The sequence below is a fragment of the Aegilops tauschii genome, chromosome 3 (genome assembly GCF_002575655.3).
Source record: "Aegilops tauschii subsp. strangulata cultivar AL8/78 chromosome 3, Aet v6.0, whole genome shotgun sequence".
NCBI classification, from domain to species: Eukaryota; Viridiplantae; Streptophyta; class Magnoliopsida; order Poales; family Poaceae; genus Aegilops; species Aegilops tauschii.
In genome coordinates this window covers 506,352,748-506,373,543 of record NC_053037.3, presented here as the reverse complement: position 1 = coordinate 506,373,543, position 20,796 = coordinate 506,352,748, and the positions used below count along the sequence as shown (strand labels likewise).

Sequence of the window (20,796 nt, the reverse complement as noted above, 5' to 3'; positions counted from 1 at the left end):
AGTCATATTTTGTTCTAGTATCGAGTTGTAATTTTCTTTCGAGTTGTAAGTAAATAGTAGTGTGATGATCATCATATTCATTATTAGAGCATCGTCCCAAGTGGAAGAAAAGTGGCCAAAAAGAGCCCCAAAAAAGAGGCCAAAAAGAGCCCAACAAAAAAAAAGAAAAGAAAAAATGATGAGAGAAAAAGAGAGAAGGGGAAATGTTACTATCCTTTCTACACTTGTGCTTCAAAGTAGCACCATGTTTTTCATATAGAGAGTCTCCTATACTTTCATTTTCATATAACTAGTGAGAATTTTTTATTAAAGAACTTGTCTTGTATATTCCAGTGATGGGCTTCCTCAAATGCCCAAGGTCTTCATGAGCAAGCAAGTTGGATGCACACCCACTTAGTTTTTTAAGCTTTCATACACTTATTGCTCTTAGTGCATCTGTTGCATGTCAATCCCTACTCCTTGCATTGACACCAATTGATGGGCATCTCCATAGCCCGTTGATTAGCCTCGTTAATGTGAGACTTTCTCCTTTTTTGTCTTGTCCATATTATCTCTATCACCATACTCTATTCCACACATAGTGCTTCATCTATGGCTTGCGCTCATGTATTGCGTGATAGTTGAAAAGGCTGAAGCGCGTTAAAAAGTATGAACCAATTGGTCGGCTTGTCATTGGGGTTGTGCATGATAAATACTTTGTGTTAAGAGGATGGATCATGACATGGCTATATGATTTTGTAGGGATAATGTTCTTTAGCACTGATATTTTGAAAGACATGATTGTTTGTGGTATGCCTTATTATTATTGTTTTTATGTCAAATTATAGACTATCGCTTTGAATAATTCGGATCTTAATTTTCATGCCACAAAAGAGAGTTTACATGATGAACATGTTTGGTAGCATTCCACATCAAATTTTTTGTTTTTATCATTTACCTACTCAAGGACGAGCATGAATTAAGCCTGGGGATGTTTGATACGTCTCCAACGTATCTATCATTTGTATTGTTTCATGCTATTATAGTATCAATCTTGGATGTATTATATGCAATTATATACCATTTTTTGGGACTAACCTATTAACTTAATTTCCAGGAAATCAGTACCAAACAAATTCAGTACTAGTTGTTGTTTTTTGCTTATTTTTGGTTTTCCAGGAAATCAGTACCAAACGAAGTCCAAATGCCACGAAATTTTTTGACGATTTTTTTTCTGGACATAAGAGACACTAGAAGTTTCGGGAGGAAGTCAGAAGGGGAAGGAGGTGGCCACGAGCCACCAGGGCGCGCCCTGGTGCCTCGTGGGCCCCTTATTCCTCCGTTTGACCTAATTCCAACTCTATAAATTCTCTGAAATCGGGAACAAACAGAGAGCCACCCAAAACACTTTTTTCTCCGCTGCAAGCTTCTTTTCTCGCGAGACCCCATCTAGAGGCATTTTTAGGCATTCTGCCGGAGGGGGAATCGATCACGGAGTGCTTCTACATCAACCTTGCCGCCTCTCTGATGATGTGTGAATAGTTTACCGCAGACCTACATGTCCATAGCTATTAGTTAGATGGCTTATTTTGTCTCTTTGATCTTCAATACAATGTTCTCCTCGATGTTCTTGAAGATCTATTCGATGTAATCCTTTTTGCGGTGTGTTTGTTGGGATCCGATGAATTGTGGCTTTGTTTGGGCAATGTCCATACAGTCCTGCCGGGCAAATTTGGGGGGAGGGGTGTGTATTATGGGGTACTGTTAGAGATGCTATGAGCGATGAAAATTCAAGAAATTCCTCACCGAATAAAAAGGAAATCCGAGAAATTACAAAAAAACATTCGTGGGAACTGGGGAGACCGATCATCTAGGCTCCAAATCGACCCAAACGCTTCACTTCTAAGCGCCAGCCAAAGCGTTCGGCCGGTCGCTATCGCTCGCTTTCCTCCTTTCACGCGGAGACATGCTGGTGTGCGTGTTTTTTTTCACTTTTTTTTCCTTTTCTCTACGTCTTCCTCCCGCATCCTTCGGATCCCATCCCGTCCCCTGCAGCACGAGCTCGCCGTTGTCGGCGGCGCAACCCCCCTGCTGCTTTCATGGGCGCTCGCCCAATCTTATCCTCGCTGTGACCGGCAAGCCGGTGGCAGCCGCTCGTCGTTGCTGCAACCACGTCCTCATCACCGGCGTTGGGCCTTTGCGTGCTACAACCATGGCGGGGAAAGTGCTCCGGCCGGCGTCTCCCATAGCTACAACCATGACGTCGCGGTGCTACAAGCGACAACTGCCCGTGCTGGAACGGGATATGGGTCGTGCTGCAACCGTGAGGCAAAAATGCTACATCGTGGAGACCACGTGTCGGGATCGGCCGCCGAAACTGCATCCAGCGATATAAATTGCTACATTCGGTGTCGATTTTTGCTGGGACCAGATGAGCGCATCTACGAGCGTTGGCATGGCGGAGCTGCGAGCACGACGGGAAAATGCTACAACCATTGTACCAATTTGCTACATCTGGCATTCTTTTTTGCTGGAACCTTCGAGCGTCTGCACGACGGAGTTGCATCCTTGAACAAATATGTTACAACCGACAAGTGTTTTTGCTGTAACCAACACGAGCATCAGACGGCCACACGACGTCACCGGAATTGCTACCAAGAGGCCATCTCTGCCGGAGCTGCCGCGACCGCCAGCATCGGAGCTACAACCCACAACGTTATTTTTTTTGAAACAAGGCAAAAGATTTGCCATTTCATTGATTAAGGAAGAAGGTTTAGACAATGCCACATAGCGGCAAGAAAATAAAGAACTACTCTCGCGCCATTACAATACTCAAATGCTTGGCGCCCGCCAAAGCCCAAAGAGACAACTCCTCTTTAATCTTGTTAATAAGGACCACCGAAGGAGAGGCCGTGTTGCGGAAGATTCTAGCATTGCGCTCCGACCAAATCTCCCAGGAGATGAGCATCATCAGCGAAGCAAGCGCCTTGGGGGATTCTCTACGAATATGAACGTTTTCGGTCCACCATTCCTTCACCGAGCCCTCGTCATCCAAGCAGCGGTATTGATGTGATGCATGCCAAGCCACTGAAGGATATCATTCCACACGCGAAGGGTAAAACGACATTGGAACAGAAGGTGGGCCGCTGATTGCTGACTTTGCTTGCAAAGTGGGCAAAGACCGCAGTTGGGCCATCCACGACGAAGAAGGCGATCTGATGTCCAAATCCTATTTTGAAGAGCAAGCCAAGCGAAAAATTTGCACCTCGGAGGAGCCCACACCTTCCACACCGAATGGACCCTGTCCGACGTAGTAAGGCCCTCGAATTGCGCCTTTTAAGCCGAGGAGGAAGAATACAGACCGTCCTTGGTGAACTTCCAAATAATGGAATCCTCCATATCCTCAGCAAGTGTGACCTGAGCAACCTTTTCCCAAAGGTGGACGAACTGTTGGACGCGGTCGAGGGTTAGGCCATTGGAGATGTCGATGTGAGAGATCCAAGTGTTGTTAGATAAAGCTTGCTGGACCGAGCAATTTTTCTTTTTAGATAGAACAAAGATGTCAGGCGCAATGTCACGCGGGCGCAAATCATTCAGTCAAGAGGAGTTCCAGAATCTGCGATACGCCCATTGCCAACCGTGACTGTAGTGGCAGCCGCAAACAAATCTCTGTCCTCATCTGTACAAGGCGTACCCATACCAATCCATGGTTTTGTGGGCTCTTTCCATTCAAACCAGAGCCGCCGAAGCCTAAAGAGCCTTGGAAAATTTGCCCAAATTGAGCACACCCAGGCCACCATGTTTCTTTGGCTTGCAAACAAGGTCCCAATTAACTTTGCATTTCCCACCGGAGACCTTATCAGCTCCCGCCCAAAGATAGGCGCGACGAATACGGTCAATCTTCTTGAGAACCTCCACCGGGATATCAAGAGGCGTAATATGGTAAATGGCTATGGCAGTGAGGACAGCTTTGACAAGAACAGCCCGGCCAGCAGTAGCAACATGTCTTCCCTGCCAAGGAGGGAGCTTGCCAGCGACCTTATCCTCAAGGTGTTGAAAATGGATCCTCTTGAGACGCTTGACAGAAAGCGGGAGTCCTAGGTATCTCATCGGGAATGAAGAACGGACAGCCGGGAAAGCATGTAGAATATCATCAAGGTCAACGTTTTCACATCGAATAGGGGCCACGAGGCTTTTGGCGCAGTTGGTGACTAAACCGGTAACCTCTCCAAAGGAGGCGGGAGAGGAAGCAAGGAATTGGACGTCCTCTTTGATGGGCTTGACAAGGATGGCAGCATCGTCGGCATAGAGCGAAGCACGGATGGTCGTGGCTCTACCACATAGAGGATGGAGGTGCCCTTGTGCCGTGGCTTTGTTGAGAAGGTGGTGTAGATGATCAATCGCCAAAACGAACAACAGGGGGATAGCGGTCCCCTTGCCTGAGACCACGGCCATGCTTCAACGGATCACCCAACGGATAACCCACAGCGTTATTGTTTCTCCAACACTCGCTACAACCCACAGCGTACGATCCCGTAGTCTGATAATCACGGCGGCTGCTGAACCCACAGCGTTATTTAATCAAACCACACCCGTCGTACCACAGTCAGGCTAGCGCCGTCACCACAAGCAGCAGTACTACCGTAAACTACTGTTGCGCTCTCAAAATCTGCCAGCGGGCCCGGCGACGCAATAATTCGGGAAATAATTGGCGCGTTCCGGAGAGGACGCACACCCAACACAACCCAACCGAGAGCAGAGACGAGAGGGGAGGCTGTCCCACGTGACGGCACAGAGCGTGGGTGTCCCCCCCGCCCCAGCTGTAAAGCGGGGCCCGACGCCAGTTGTTCGCGCCCGGAAAGCCACCGTCCACTGCCGGCCTCCCCGCGCGGCCGCCTCCCGCGGCACGTACGCGTGGTCCACCCACGGCCGGCCCCGCCTTCTCATCAGTGCAGCGTACGCAGTGGAGTGCATCGCCGCCGAGCCCAGCCGTGCAGATTGTTTGTTACTACCACCTGCACTGCTGCCGGCGGCTGCGCCATGAGTATTATGTTTACACTGACATCATCAGGGAGACGAGGCGCTGAGGCAGCCCGTGGTTTGCGACGAGCGAAACGGCGAGCCGCCGCCGGTGGCTGGCTGCAGCAAACAGCGGTTCGGCTCGGCTCGGCGGCAGTGCGGCGGTGGGCTCTACCACGCGGCAATCCACTGCCCCGGGGGCAGATCTCGAGGCGGTAAAAGCGCCCCCAGATCCTGGGGCCGCCGCCCATTCCTACGGTCCAGTACTCCTACTGGTTGGTGGTGCAGTGCACTAGTGTAGGCCGCACTACCCGAAGGACGTCCCTACCCGAAACGGACACCGTTCTGCTCTACCGTACGCGCGGCGCCAAAACCGCCGCCCGCGCATGGTTAGTTTTTTTTCCCGAAACGGACGGCGCATGGTTAGTTAGTTAACCGACACCCTTTTTTTCCTTCTCTACAGCCATTTATACACCGCCGTCTCGACTGTTAGAAGGGAGAGAGATTGTTGCGGAATATGATGGATTTATTATTGAGCCTCGAGTTCGAGTATATATTGAGTACATGGCTTGAAGGGCAAGACATCTCTCTTAAAGATAAGGTAGGAGACGGATTACAAATCCTAGACTACCAAACATACATATGTAACCCAAATGTATCTCTAACATCGACCGTAAGTACGTCTCCCGTACGTCGCCCCTGTTGATCAAGTAGTACTAATTGATCATCACGTTCACATGCCGACTGGTTTACACCCTGGTGTGACCAGTATTTCCGTAATCTCTCTCTGATTGATTCCCAGGCCGGCGCACAAGACGCCTCGTTCAGTTCCCGTTTTATGCTAGAGGACAGCGTACGGCGAGAATCTACACATATAGGCAACTGGGCGCGTCCACAAGGACAAACACGTGGATCCATAATTGACGATTCGATCTCCACGCCGTGCATGATCCATTGATCCATCCAACCTAACCATGCATGATCTCTTCTTATTCTCTTTACTCTTAGATAGACTCTTGCATCATCTGAAACTACGAAACATGGCCACCGTCCCTGTTACCAGCAATCAACCGTCCCGCCCGCTTTCCAGACCAAACATTCTCACACCCAACCTCGAGCGCTTTCACCTCGATCGCTCTGGGGCCTGGCATCGGTATAAAATAGTCGGTGGCAGCTGGTTCCAACTGTAAGGATGGGGAGACCCAGGCTTGTTTGACCGGAGGGGGAGGCGACAGCTAGCACTATCACAGGACGCACCACCGCCACCACCACCAGCAGGTTGCAGGAGAAGAACATGGCAGCGGAAAGCTTGAGCGACACAGCGCCATGGATCTAGCAATAGAATACTGACGATCACAGCTGGCGCCCAGTCCACCAGGCACGGTACAGTCCACGGCGACAGATCTAGGGGAGGAGACCCGAGACCGTTATTCTGACGCGTAGCAAAGCGGCCCTGCAGCGTCGTGACCGAGCGTAACTGTTCGTTTTGAAGGCGGTCATCATGATGACTGCACGTGATCGTGATCGATGGCCGGGTAAAGGGATGCCGTGCCCGTTCTTTATCAGAGAGGGAGCTTTGCCTTGGTCAGTGTCAGCAGGGGTATACTTGATGTAGTTTCCAATTCCGTTTCAAAAAAAAAATGTAGTTTCCAATTCCATAGTACAAAATTTTACTGGGCCTCCCAGCCAGTGCAGCACCAGGTATGCGGTGAACAATTCCATTATGTAGTACTGTAGCTAATTGCTTAACCTTGATATGATCGCCATGTACCAACAAGATTATTCATTCTAGGGTTCCTAGTTTCCCAGGACCGGACCCATGCACCGAATATCGAAGAGAAGCCACAGCTCAATCCCACCTAGAATGGCCCCGTTTAATTCGGATTCTGATCTTCTTTCTTAAAAAAATATTTTTCGTTCAAATTCGACAGCAACGAGCTGCAAAAGTTGCCGCATTTTCTAACCTTTTTTATTGTTTCTTTTCGGAGGAAAAGAGATGCTGGTACTGCTACAGCAACAAAGTTGACGCAGATCTTCCGTCAAAGTCATAGGTTGGTAGGGTTTATGTCAAGGGTGAGTTATTTTTTCTTCCCTCGTCGGCTAGCTCGATTGATTGCCATTCATCAACTACCTTTTTTTTTCTTTGGAATCATTCATCAACACCCCAGGCCAACAACTCGCATGCCGGGTACCATCGGTACCTGGGCCCAATGGGTCTGCAAATGGCCCAAATACATTGCGGTGTATAGCAGCTAGCACTGGCCCAAAGCACAAAGTACACAATCACCCTAAATACACCAGCAATTTTTTTTATTTTTTTTTGCAATTCAAGGTGTTCTCTACTGGGTTATCACTAGCAGCGCGTCCCTCGCTCTCTCGGCAGTGCGGGTGTGGGAGGTTCACGGCTGCGCGACTTCTATAGCAGGTTGCTGCGGTGACGGCGGTGTGAGGCTTTATTGAAGGGGCTGCCCCAAACCTTGGAGGTGTGAGATGTGCAACATTACGGATGAAAATCCTGTCCGGTTTTGGTCGGGCCGGCGACGATGGCGCCCGTGGTGTCGTTTCCCTCCTTGGAGGCGTCGCCGAGTGTGTTGCCGTGTCCCTCGCTCTTTTGGTGTTGGTAGTTGTCTCCGGGCGAAAGCCTTGAATCGGTGCAGGATTGGCACGATGGCGGCATCTACGACGTCGTTCCTCTTTTGGGAGTATCGTATCGAGAGACATGGCATGGAGTCCTGTGTTGCGCTTCTCCGGTGTTCGCCGTTGCTCACAATTGTTCTTCTTCGGCGCAATGTACGACCTTCGCTGGTGAATCCAAGACAGTGCCTTCTTCGAGTCGTATCGAGTCCTGCCATCCTCTTGCCACCTCCTTTTAGGCAGTAAGGGGGGATGGTGCGTCGACAAGGAAAGCTTGGCGAGAGCTACTGTTCTTCGGAGGTGACCGACGTTGCTCAAGACGCGGCGAGGTTTTTCATTTCTGGGCAAACTTTTTGCTTTATAGTTGTGTGGTCGCTGGTGGCTGTCTTTGGACTAGCCGGATGTGGAGTGGGTGCTACGCTCGCTGTTCGCAGCAAGTGGTATTCGTTTTATACTTACAATCCTCTTTTTTTTATAAAGCTATGGTACGCAATATGCATACTCTAAAAAAAACTAGCAGCGCGTCATTGTCGTGAGTCGTGCCAGAGAGAGATTTCATGGAGTTGCCATCTGTAGAAGTGCATGAGTAGCAGAGCCAGATGCTTGGAAGCTGCCTCCATCTCAAGGACTTGAACAACTGCAGCAGTACGCTATTGAGCACTGCTTTCTGAGACTACCCACAGTGGGAGTAACATAGATGGTAACATCACACATCTTTAGGCAAAACAAATGATGTGACGAGTAATTAATGAGGAAAGAGGGGCATGTGGTAACATAGCTAGTTACTGTAACATCACACATATCAAGACAAGATGAGTCTACAACCTAATAAATGAAGTGTTGCATGACACCACACATATGTTACTCCCCACTACAGAGGTACTAACATGGACTAGTAACATATGCATGTTACTAGTCTAAGTTACTACCCATTGTGACTAATCTGATGCACCTCAAAGTCCTGAACAAATTTCATTAGGCTGGTCATAGTGGGGAGTAACTTATACTAGTGTCATGCATATGACACTAGTCTAAACTACTACCTTCATAGTGCAAAGTACTCCCTCCTTTTCGGTTTATAGGGCTTATCTCAAAATTTTAGTTTTTCCATTTTATAAGGCTCAATTTTGTTGTTTTCCATCACATGTTCAGATTTCAAGGTGCATTAAATCATTGCATGCAAGTATTAAAAGAAAATTGACCAATGCATGTACTTTATGCATGCATGCAATGCAATTAATGCATTGATAAACATTTTTTTGAGAAAAATAAAAGCATTAATTAGGTGCTTTTGCAAACTACAAAAAGTATTCCACCACTCACCATCTACCTTGGTTGGTGAGATTTTTGAATTGTGCCCTATAAACCGGAAAGGAGGGAGTAACATAGTAGTAGTATCATAGATGACTTTATTTATTAGCTTGTAGACTCATCTTTTCTCGGGAAGCGCTATGTTACAGTAACATACTCCCTCCATCCGGAAATACTTGTCATCAAAATAAATAAAAGGGGATGTATTTTAGTTCTAGATACATCCCTTTTTGTCCATTTTGATGACAAGTATTTTCGAACGGAGGGAGTATTATGTTACTCTAAACATCTCTCTCCTCATTAACTACATGCCATATAAGCAAAAATTTCTTGGAATGCACTATGTTACTGTCTAAGTTACTCCCACTATGACTAGCCTTAGCATAGCACAAGCTTGTGACAGGCCGGTTGTCGAAAAGAAGACAGAGCGACGACAGATGCTGCGACCCGCTGAAAGACATCGCATCGTGCCAAGGATGAACTGACAATTCACAACAACCTTCTGCCATTTGTTATTTGGACATGACGATGACCACTTCCACAAGACGATGAACAGAAGCATGAGATATCTCGATATGTTTCTCAGCATGCAACTACGCAATTAAATTAATCTCGGAGCTTAGTTTCTTTACTAGATCGATCTAGCTAGTCGCTAGCTAGCTGGTGAAGTACAATAAGAGGACGTAGAAGGCCTTCATGGACAGTATGCGCACGCACGTAATCACGAGCTCAGTTCTCAGATGATGTGCTTCATCGCTGCACGCAGCTGAACCCATGGCACACCGCCATCCACACGCCGAACAGCACCAGGCACAGCACCACGTCCACGCCGATCACGGCCATGGCGTGGCGCCGCCACCACGTGCGCCTCCAGGAGGGCCGTGCTGACCGCCTGCGTGGCGCCCCGTCCTCCGGCAGCGCCTCCTCGTCCTTGTCGGACGCATGCTCGCTCCATGAACCGTCGCCGGGGAGCACCACCGAGTTTGCAGCCGCGGAGGAGCTCGTCCCGGCCTGCAGCGTCTGCGCGAACTGCCGCACGAGGCCGGACAGTGCTTCGTCACGCAGCCTCCTCCTGGGCGTGGCACTGCACGTGTCACGGACGCGCTCCAGGAAGCGGACGACCTCGGCGCTGCCCGGCGTGGGCTCTGCGACCGCGAGGTACGTGCGGCCGTCGTCGGCTGCAAGGACCGCGAACGTGCGTCTGCCGTCGTAGGTGTGATGGTGCCATTGGTGGTGCTCCGGCGCGTGGTCGAGGCAGAGCGCCGCCAGCGCACGGGACGCCTCCGCGTCCTCGCCATCGGCGCTCGAGCGATAGTACGATAGCCTGTCCTTCTTGCCCCTGGACGTCACGGCCACGCAGAAGAAGACGCTCGACTCCAGGCCGTCACCTTCGCTGGCGCCGGCTGTGGCCTCCTTCATCGCCTCCAGTCTTGAGACGACGAAGCCTCTCGGGTTTGATCGGCGAGAGATCATGCAAACTCCGAAGATTTCCGTAAGGATTGACTACATGCACGTGTATGGCTGGTAGTGGAGGTTGTGACCTTGGACCAACATGTGCCGGTATCACAGATGCGAGATGCAAAAGTTTTGGAGACAAACGGCGCAGAGTAAAGCTGCTGCAGTAGCAGTCTTTATGCAGAGATGATTTCGGTTTTCATATAATGTTGGAGCTGCACAAGAAAAGGCAGAGAGGATATGTGCCTTGTACGGCGGTTGTGGCTAAAGGATAAACAAGCAGACAAGGAAAGAAGCCCTAGAGGTAGAGCATTAGAGATAACTTACTTGAGGACAGAAGCAATGAGAAGCGCCATCTTGATGCAACAAAATGATGCATGCCTTCAAGTGTGGTTTTCGGCCTTGAAGTGGGCTTTAAGGGGTCCAATGTTGGGATGAGAAGAACATCAGGACAAAGTATTTTTGCCGTAGAATTTTCGTCCGGTGATACGATACCTTTTGGGTTAGGTGAGTCAAAACGGTCGCGAGTCTGAATTCTAGTGCTCACAAGAGTAACATAATGGCAATTTACGGCAGAACCGAAACAAGTGGACGATGAGTATCATCACTTGGTAGAGGCTCTTTTTTAGGTGGCCTGGACAGTGACGGTCTGAATAAGTCACCTGTGAGTAGTATTACACATAAGAGGATAGGTGGAACATCACTAGTAGAGAAAAGAACAAACTTGTCAGCACACCACGCAATATAATTTATCCTTCACCTAACACCAAAGTTTGTAGGCCAACAAGCAAAAAATCAAGCTAGCAATGACGCCTAAGCACAGAAATCATGAAACAAGGAAGTTATTGAGACAATAAGTAATACAATAACAATATAGGGTTGGGGGGTAAGCCTGCATTAGATAAACTTAGTTGTCCCTGATGGGGATTCAATTGTGTGATAGGCAGGGACACAAACACATGACAGTTTACTTGAATTTATAATTATATGAGGCCCTGGAGCTGAGACATCTAGCAATGATCTTTCGAGTACACAACAAGTAGTTTTAAGAATAATAACTCAAATCATCCATGGATATGATCATTAATCCACTAGTCAGAGTAGGTGCGAAACGGCCCACACTGTTGCATTTCTTTAATTTCCCAGGAAGAGAAGAGAAAAGATGCACCAGGTTATCTTCTAGACAAAGACAGAGTGTACAATGTAGGAGTACTGGGCAGAGCCTTCAGTTGCCAATTTACCGTCGATAAAATGGATATACCAGCCAAGCAATGACACCTAAGCACAGAAATCACAAACAAAAAAGCTATACAGCCAAGTAATACAATAACAAAATAGGATTGGTGGGTACTCTTGCATTCCAGAAACTTAGTTGTCCCTGATGGAGGTTCAATTCTGTGATAGGCAGGGCACAAACACAGGACAGTTTACTTGAATTTATAATTATATGAGGCCCCGGAGCTGAGACATCAACATCTTCTGTGTAAGTAACAGCAATGATCATTCGAGTACATGAAAAGGAGCTTTAGGAATAGCTCAAATAATCCGAGTCAGTGGGGGTGCAAAACAGCCCACGATGTTGCATTTCTTTATTTTCCAATTCCAAGAAAGAGAAAAGATGTACCAGGCTAGACAAGTACAAAGGTGTACAATGTAGTGGGCAGAGCTTTCCGTTGCCAACTTACCGTTGATAAAATGGATATACCAGCCCTATTTACATGCAGGGAATTGAAGTACAAGGGTACAACAAAGATGCTACTGAGAATTTGAGGGACCAAGAAGCTACGATTAACCTGCCTACTCTGAATACCAGATCCCGCAATTTGGTGCCTACAACCTAGTAGGATGGGTAAATGATTGGTTGCCTCACAGCTCGATGACCAACAGCATTCACAACATAACCCCCATAGCTAGCATTCAGAACAGAACCATATACATGACTGTTGTAACCATACGTACCATGGACAAACTCTCGGTGCTCATGCACGGGTCGAGTTGGTAATGCTGGTGAAAAGAGAAAACCATAGAACAAGATGAGATTAATTCATGTATATCCTGGAATATGTATAAACAGACCTAGGAAATAGCCTCACCTTGAGGGTGAACATTGTAAGGATGATAGCCTTGTGAAAAAACATTATGTGGAATCCCACCATTTACCACCGGATATGCTGGTTTATGCGACACAAGCGTATCACTAGAATGCACAAACTGAGGCTGCTTTGGTAATGGTATAGGGTTGAGTTTAGGCATTACTGGATTATTGCCATTTGATGAGGGCTTGTCTTGTCCAGAAAGCTGTCAAAATGAACACAAATTTAGGGATTTGACCTTGTACATGGTTATAAGAAGTAAGGGCAACAATTACTGTGCACCAACTAGGCAAATTGCAATTTATAACCAGTGTTAATTTGTAAGGTAATGATCGTACAGACGTAACATATCTATATTGAAGATTACAAAAGAAGAAACATACCGCAAATTTAAGTGTTTTACCATTAAGCCTAACAAGTCCTGAAAAAAGTCTAACAGCATACTGAGCAATTGCGTCTGTCTCATACTCAGCAAAAGCAAAACCTTTGGGACGCCCAGTTTCTTTGTCACATGGTATGTGCAGGTCTACTACATGACCAGCCTGAATAAGAATCTCATACAAGACTCTTTCAGGCACCTTCTCATCCAAGTTGCCTGTTGAGAAAAACAGGTCACAAAATTAATACAACACAAAACACTGCTGAAGTAAGACAACAAAATGAAGATGTGTACAGGGATGTTACATAAATCATAGAAAAAGGACCAAACACAAGGATTGCCCAGAGAGAACGCGATATGCATACAGTGATGTCTCAGAACAGCAACAGAGTGTAACAACCTACGAAAGTGAACGAGAAAACTAGACAGTGATAGAAGAGCGCTAGAAAAACAGACCCAGCTATGCAATTATTATTATTCCAAGTAATGGAAGAGTCAGTTTGTCTGCATGTCAGGCAATCCCCCAAATACATGTGTAAAATTGGAAATGTTCTTTGTGCAAAACACAACCATTACTGATGATTATACTGTACTGCTTGCAGTTACCAGGCAAAGCCAAAGCACATTGCAGCAACATGAAACAAATCTTTGAAGTTTTCATCAACCAACATAACTAGCAACTCAACCTACAGATGACAGTGCCATGGCTCTATCATTAAGCAGTCTATATCGAGTTACAAAAACTGAAACATCAGGAATCATTTGGCCGGCAAATTAGAACTATATATCCATCGCATGCTGACATGAAACAAACGACAACCACAAGTACCAGAACAAATAACAAACTCACAGAATAAAAGAAATATTAATAGTAACCGGTGGCACCAGGATAACATCGTAGCAACCACTAAACAAGCCGGAAAGCCCAAGAGGGGATGAATCGCAAGTGCACCGGTCTAATCTACACTTCTCCCCGCACCATAACCCTCCCTAGCGCTACTAATCAACCGACCACCGGGGCGCACATCGACAAGACCCCTCGAAATTAGGGCACGCATCTAATCCAATCCTAACCAAACGGGACGCGGCGGTTACGCGGGCAGGAGGGGAGCGCGAGGCGAAGGGGGCTCACCTACGTAGACGCTGGAGGCCGGGTTCCGCGCCATTGGGGAGCGGATCTGGGCGCGAGGGCGTGGAGGAGGAGTAGGAGCACCGCTCGCTCACGGCCGCCGTCGCGCCGCAATCCGGAGGAGGAGGAGGAGGAGGCGAAAGGAGTCGCGCGAAGTCGCCCGGGCGAATTGCGGCGCAGGACGGAGGACGCAGGGTCTCGTGCGTCGGGCCGGTTCGCACCTGGACCTGGGCCGTGGGGCGGTGGCTATTTGTCTGGTGCCGCCTCGAGATTCGGAAACCGGCTCGGTCTCCGACTCCTAGGCCGACGAGGAAAGGCGTGCCCGGGGACCACCTGCCAGTGACCGGAGTCGACAGCCGAAGAGGAAGAGACGGATACGCGGTAGACTCCGGGGTATGTGGACTACGTGGCAGGGCCACGCGGAGGCCTGCGATTGGCCGACGCGCGTGGCGTGCACGCGGGAGCACCCGCCGAACCAAACTCTGACGTGTATGTCGGCCACATCACGTCTCAGTGGACGTCGTACCGTCCAGCTGCATGTCGACAAGGCCATGATGGCACTACACTACAAGTATATACTAGCTCTAATGACGCGCCATGCCTCATCGGCAATCCTGAAGCCAACCACCCGTAGAGTATAGAAGTGGTTGATGATAATCTTGTTCGAGAAAAATAATACTCCTTTCAGGGTGGTCGGCATGGAAATAGTACAAGTGTCGCAATGGACAATGAAAAACATTATCATTTAAGCATGATTAGGTACTTTGTAGTGAAATCAACCCGTCAGGATTCAAATTCTAGACTTGATATTGGTGTACATATTTTTCCGTATTTATTTTAGACTTTCGGCGATTTTCGTTTTTTTTTTTTGAAATTGCGATTTTCGTTTGGCATGGTCGACATGAAGATAGTACTCGCTAATAATACTCCTGGTCGACATGGAAATAGTACAAGTGTGGCAATGGACACGGCAAATCATTATCATTGACCCGCAAATTTGGCCGTTTCCCCACATTTCCCGCATCGAGGCCTGGCTTCCATTCTACCCCGTGATTTCTCCCTGATTTTGGAACTTCGCAGTTTGAAACCGAACCTTTGGAGTTTTGACGGTGACAACGGCAGGCAGCGGGGTTTCCGGGCCTTCTGCCGTTCCACGTCGCAAGGGAACAAAAGGCCACCTCATCAGGAGCGGGACAGGCTGGACAGGTCGACTCGGCATGAATCGCCGTGCCAAACGCTGTAAGCCGACAAGAGATCTCGCGATACAAAACCCAGGTGCGCTTCCCTGGCCTCCACCTCCTCCTCCCCCTCCACCTGCCTTCCATCCCTCCCCCGATGGAGCTCCGGCCGTTTCAAAAGGCAGCCCCCACCCTCCCCCGCAGCTCGCCCCACCGCCGCCCGGCCCCGTCCCCCGCCCGCGCCGGCCCGCGGCCGCGGTTCTGAGCGCGCGCGCGCCCCTCTCCCCTCCCCTCCCCCCCGGCTCGGATTCCGTTCGGTGCCCTCGCTCGCCGCGCCGCGCCGGACCAAGGGCGCTGCCTGGTGCCGCAGATGCGAGGCGGGGAGAAATGCAGAAGTCGCGGAGAGACCTCATGAAGAGGAAGGCGGCGGCCAAGGCGCACGAGCAGAGCGCGGGCGCGGCCGCCGGGATGAGGCGGCGGCGGCTGTACGGCTTCTCCGCCTCGCTCGTCGTCGCGTCCTGGGCCGCGCTCCTCATCCTCAACTCGCTCGTCGGCCACGGCGACGGTCAACGCGGTACGCACGGTCCGGGCCTTCCTTCGTATCTCTTCCGTCCTGGACTCTGAAGTTTCGCCTCGATGATGATGATGAATGAATCCTGTGCCGTGCTGCGCGGTGGTTGCGTGGTGCGGCGATCGGTAGATGTTTGGTGGATTGTCCGTGGTTGTCTGTGGCGCCGCGCAGGCGCGATCGAACCCCCGTTAGGCTTAGATCCGTAATCCGTATGCGGTTGTTGCGCTCTCTCTTGATCACAGGTTGCTGGCTGTGTAGATGCGTTGCCGAAATTTCCACGTTGTGTTCTGTGTCCTAGATTTACTGAACGCCCCTGTCATCAGTTTTTAAATAAGTTTGGTTCCGTGTTGACTGGGATCACATTTTCTTCGTCTGATTTCTGCAGATGGTGGAGACCCGATTGTTGCCATTCCCATTGCTGGGCCTGGGCCTACAATGAATGAAGGTTCTGTTAGTCCTGATGTTGTACACCAGGAGCATGAGGAGAATTTGGCGGTGTCTGGTGACACATGTGTTAAACTTGATGAAAGTGTCTTGCTTTCAGAAGAGACAGTGCTGCAGGAAGATGAAGTGTGTTCCAAGGATGATGCTGGAAGTGATGACATGGAAGCTGTAACCAAGGATGATCAAATTGATCTGTCAGAAGGTCAGGCCGAAGAACAAACTGTAACCAAGGATGATCAAATTCACCTGTCAGAAGGTCAGGGTCAGGAAGGTGCTCTGACCAAGGATGATCAAATTGACCTGTCAGTAGGTCAGGGTGCGGAAGAAGCTCAAACAAATGATGATCAAATTGAGCAGTCAGGAGGTCAGGGTGAGAGTCCTCATCTGACAAACATTGATTCTGTACCTCACCCAGTGGAGAAGGTGGATGCTGAAGATGTTCCCAAACCAGCAAGATTGGCACGGGTTGTCCCTCCTGGTCTCGATGAATTCAAGACGAGAGCAATTGCTGAAAGGGGAAAGGATGCCTCTAGTCAAACTGGCCATGTGATCCACCGAAGGGAACCTAGTGGTCAGTTGTACAATTATGCTTCGGCCGCTAAAGGGGCAAAAGTTCTGGATTTTAACAAGGAGGCCAAAGGCGCTTCCAATATTCTAGACAAAGATAAGGATAAGTATCTCCGCAATCCTTGCTCCGTGGAGGGGAAATATGTCATCATAGAGCTTTCTGAAGAAACCTTGGTAGATACCATTGCAATTGCAAATTTTGAGCATTACTCTTCTAATTTAAAAGAATTTGAAATGCTGAGCAGTCTTATTTATCCCACAGAAAACTGGGAAACACTTGGGAGATTCACTGTCGCAAATGCGAAGCATGCTCAGAATTTCACATTTCCCGAGCCAAAGTGGGCGAGGTATTTGAAGTTCAATTTGCTAAGCCATTATGGTTCTGCAAGCTATTGTACACTGAGCATGCTTGAGGTGTATGGAATGGATGCTGTGGAAAAGATGCTCGAGAACTTGATTCCAGTTGAGAGTAAAAATGCTGAATCTGATGACAAATCGAAGGAGCCGATTGAGCAACCACCTTTGAAGGAGCCTAGTGGTGGAAAAGACTCCTCACAGGAACCCCTTGATGAAGATGAATTTGAGGTAGAAGATGATAAGCCAAATGGAGATTCATCAAGGAATGGTGTTCATGATCAGATTGTAGAGACAAGGACACTTCAGGCTGGCAGAATTCCTGGAGATACAGTTCTTAAGATACTGATGCAGAAAGTTCAGTCTCTTGATGTGAGCTTTTCTGTATTGGAGCGGTACCTAGAGGAACTCAACAGCAGATATGGACAAATTTTTAAGGATTTCGATTCTGATATTGATAGCAAAGATGCACTCTTGGAGAAGATAAAATTGGAGTTGAAGGAGCTTCAGAGCAGCAAAAATGACTTTGTATGCAACTTTCTGCACTTGTATTTTGTTTCTGCTATTGTTACCCTTAATTTCTGTATCTTATCTTATTATATGCGTTTCATGTTTTCAGGCGAGAGATATTGAAAGTATCCTTTCATGGAAGTCAGTTGCCTCCTCACAGTTAGACCAACTTGTCCTGGATAATGTTATACTCAGGTTTGTATTGTTATTCTTTAGTTTCATGGATTTGCATGCGCATTAAGAAAGCATGATATTGCTAGATACGATTCTAACTTTGTGAATCATCATGCTGTTGTGTGCAGATCTGAGTATGAGCGATTTCGGGATAAGCAGGTTGACCTGGAGAATAGGAGCTTTGTTGTTATATTCCTGTGTTTTATTTTTGGATGCTTAGCCATAGCTAAATTGTCCATAGGTATGATATTCAATATTTGTAGATTATATGATTGTGAAAAGTTGGATAGGGTAAAATCCGGATGGCTTGTGCTGCTGCTGAGCAGCTGCATTGTGGCCTCCATTTTGGTAATACAGTGATGTGTGTACTCATCTCCATATAATCGCGGCTGCATATTGTAATTCCATGAGGTATCTAATTCAAAAAAGATCACATCTCTGAGATATTACAAGAATAAAATCTCAGTACAGATTATCTAGCCTCATCATTGGTCTCAAATTTGGTGGGAAAAGGGAAGGAACAAAGTGTGCACCTGTGAAACTGAAGTCATTTTAAAGGTGCAGCAGACTAGAAGTAGTAAAGTCTAGAAGTAGATTATCTCTGCTCTGGTCCATGCCGCCATGGTCCACTCCAGTGGAATGTAGAAGCAAGACTACCTGGAAACCATGTGCACCCAGCTGGAGCCGGCAATCATAGAAGGAGCCATGGCAGGACTGGCATGGTCCCATGTGCTTCCTTGTATGATTGCCACTTGCCAGGGAGAGAAATGTACTGAATATAGCATTTCCCTATGTCTCGCCATGAATCCTGTGCAGTGGATGTTCTTTATTTTTGGGTGGGCGCCCCGTCCACCGGTGCACATGGCCTCCACATTGTGTTGCTTACAAGGCAGTTTTTCATTTGTTTCCACTTTCCACAATGGAAGGCGTCATTTCATCAGTAACTTCCATTGATAGTTTCAAAATGAAGTCAATGGCTCATCAAAGGTATATGCTCCCTGCACAGCCACATATGTAGCACAGCTGTTCCTAGCAGTTGAGAGAATTTTCTTTTTGCAAGTTTGTCTATTGCTTCCATGCCCAGCTTCTCAGTTGGAATTTCTGTTTGAACAAGCTATTCGTGATAGTTGACATTTTATTTCATGGATAGATTCATAGAAGGACGGCATTGAAAAATACTTTTGTCCGCGACATCTGGTTAGCTAGCTAATGGCAGCTCGTTTCTTAAAACTGAGCTGCTCCTGCTCGGTTGACCATGTTTTAAATTGTGCAAATTGCGGTTTTCTTGCTGGATGGATATCCACAGTTCCACACGAGATATCCTCCGATGTCAGCTTCAGCACTACGTTGACCATTTCTAACTTTTGATTGATGCAGTAGCTTTTACTTCTGTACATTACCTGTATTGTCCGTAAAGCATGCTCGTTAACTACTGTTGTTTGCAACATTGGGGATTACACGCCTCTTTTCTTTTTCTTTTTTTACGGAAAGACCTTCGTGGCTTACATCATCTGCCAAAAGGCTAAGAAGAAAACTAGGAGGGGCATCCAACCACAACATCGGTGCATTACTCCTCCCATAATTAGCTACTCATGAGCAACCATACGAGACTCTCTATTACAATGCTTAATAGAAACCTTCCCTAAATCTCGTGCTCCCTCTACTCTTAAATATAAGTTCTTTTTAGAGATATCAATAAGGACTAAATACAGATGTATATAGACATATTTTAGAGCGTAGATTCGCTCATTTTGCTCCGTATGTAGTCCTCATTGAAATCTCTAAAAGACTTATATTTAGGAACGGCGGGAGTAGTAGACCACGACATTCATTCAAAATCGGTGCTGCCACCATGAAGTAACCCTCATTGTTGTTTAATGCTTCGACCAAAGTAATATTGTCTGATTGGACAGTTACCTTGCTGGTTGCTGCAACCAAGGCTAAACACCAACATCAAGCCTTGCCGAAGAGCTTCTGCTTCCATGCATATAACATCTGCCACATGTTCCATCTTTGATGTAGCTGCTGCAACAAATGCACCATAATGATCACGGATAACCACCCCACATGATCCATTTTTATCTTCATAATTTTTTTTTCAACATTTAGCGTTACAGCCTCCGACAGAGGGCGTTTCCGTCTGTTCACTCGTGGTGATGCTTCAGGTTTACCTGCAGCGTGAACAAAGTTCAGACTAAGAGCATGAATGGTCATCGATGTACGAGATATATTTTGGACCTCCTTTCGTCTGACCATCATCCTTCTCTGCCACCATAAATACCAACATGTCGCTGCCACAATCTCAGGTACTTCTATCGGACCCTTGTATTGACACTTGAACTTACTCTCGCATAGCATAAACTCAAGCATTTTTGCTCCTGAGCGATATACCAGTCAGCTATGACTTCATAGAGTCCCAACTCTTTCCATATCTGTTTGGGCCTTGCGCACATAAATAAACCATGCCGGATACCTTCAGCGCCTTGTTGACATAATGGGCATTGACCACTAGTGCCAATGTGACGATTTGCAAGGGTTGACAGAAAAGCACGCCTCTTGGTATTGGTTTGTTAGAAGCAGTAGATTGTGATCCGTGTAATTGTGATTCGTGCAGTAATCCATCCAGGCTCTGGAGCGAGGTGCAAAGCTTGTTGCGGTTTTGTTTGGTGGCTGGTTGGAGTCTATCCGGTGGGGAACATCAAACGTGAGCAGCCATGCTGCCGTGGCTCTCACCCGTTGACTGCATTTTTTTAGGGGTGCTCCGTTGACTGCATTGTTTTAGGGGTGCTCCGTTCACTGCATTTGCATTTCGCTTCTGCACGGACCCCTTTGGATCTCTGGACTTTCATTTTCCAGGCCTCCTCACTCACTTCAGTGCGAGTTTGTCAGTTCCTGTGAGGAGGAAGCCGGCCTTTTCTGGCCCATTGGCAACACCTCGCTGTGTTTCGCTCACCGAGGCCTATTTCACGCTCACTCGTTCCACCATGGATCAGGGCCCA

The 20,796-nt window shown here is 47.8% G+C and overlaps 3 protein-coding genes across 4 annotated transcripts; 1 reads left to right on the top strand and 2 right to left on the bottom strand.

Moving 5' to 3' along the window:
• Nucleotides 1-9,431: 9,431 nt before the first annotated feature.
• Nucleotides 9,432-11,646, bottom strand: LOC109752927 (phytolongin Phyl1.1). The gene is made up of 2 exons (XM_020311850.4): nt 10,726-11,646; nt 9,432-10,613 (listed from the first exon to the last, which is right to left on the bottom strand). Exon 2 carries the CDS (start codon nt 10,414-10,416, stop codon nt 9,694-9,696), a length of 723 nt encoding a protein of 240 aa, XP_020167439.1. The 5' UTR covers nt 10,417-10,613; nt 10,726-11,646; the 3' UTR covers nt 9,432-9,693.
• Nucleotides 11,647-11,907: 261 nt separating this feature from the next.
• LOC109752937 (uncharacterized) lies at nt 11,908-14,244 on the bottom strand. The gene is made up of 4 exons (XM_020311859.4): nt 14,003-14,244; nt 12,875-13,086; nt 12,492-12,696; nt 11,908-12,402 (listed from the first exon to the last, which is right to left on the bottom strand). The coding sequence occupies exons 1-4, from the start codon at nt 14,034-14,036 to the stop codon at nt 12,236-12,238; spliced, it is 618 nt and encodes a 205-aa protein (XP_020167448.1). The 5' UTR covers nt 14,037-14,244; the 3' UTR covers nt 11,908-12,235.
• A 957-nt stretch (nt 14,245-15,201) lies between these two features.
• On the top strand, nt 15,202-18,282 carry LOC109752921 (SUN domain-containing protein 3). 2 transcript variants are annotated; one of them, XM_020311845.4, is made up of 4 exons: nt 15,202-15,751; nt 16,134-17,641; nt 17,733-17,818; nt 17,926-18,282. In XM_020311845.4, exons 1-4 carry the CDS (start codon nt 15,217-15,219, stop codon nt 18,155-18,157), a joined length of 2,361 nt encoding a protein of 786 aa, XP_020167434.2. In that variant the 5' UTR covers nt 15,202-15,216; the 3' UTR covers nt 18,158-18,282. The 2 variants fall into 2 exon arrangements, with proteins under 2 accessions (XP_020167434.2, XP_073367015.1); XM_073510914.1 differs by having other exon boundaries at nt 15,202-15,760.
• Nucleotides 18,283-20,796: the final 2,514 nt, after the last annotated feature.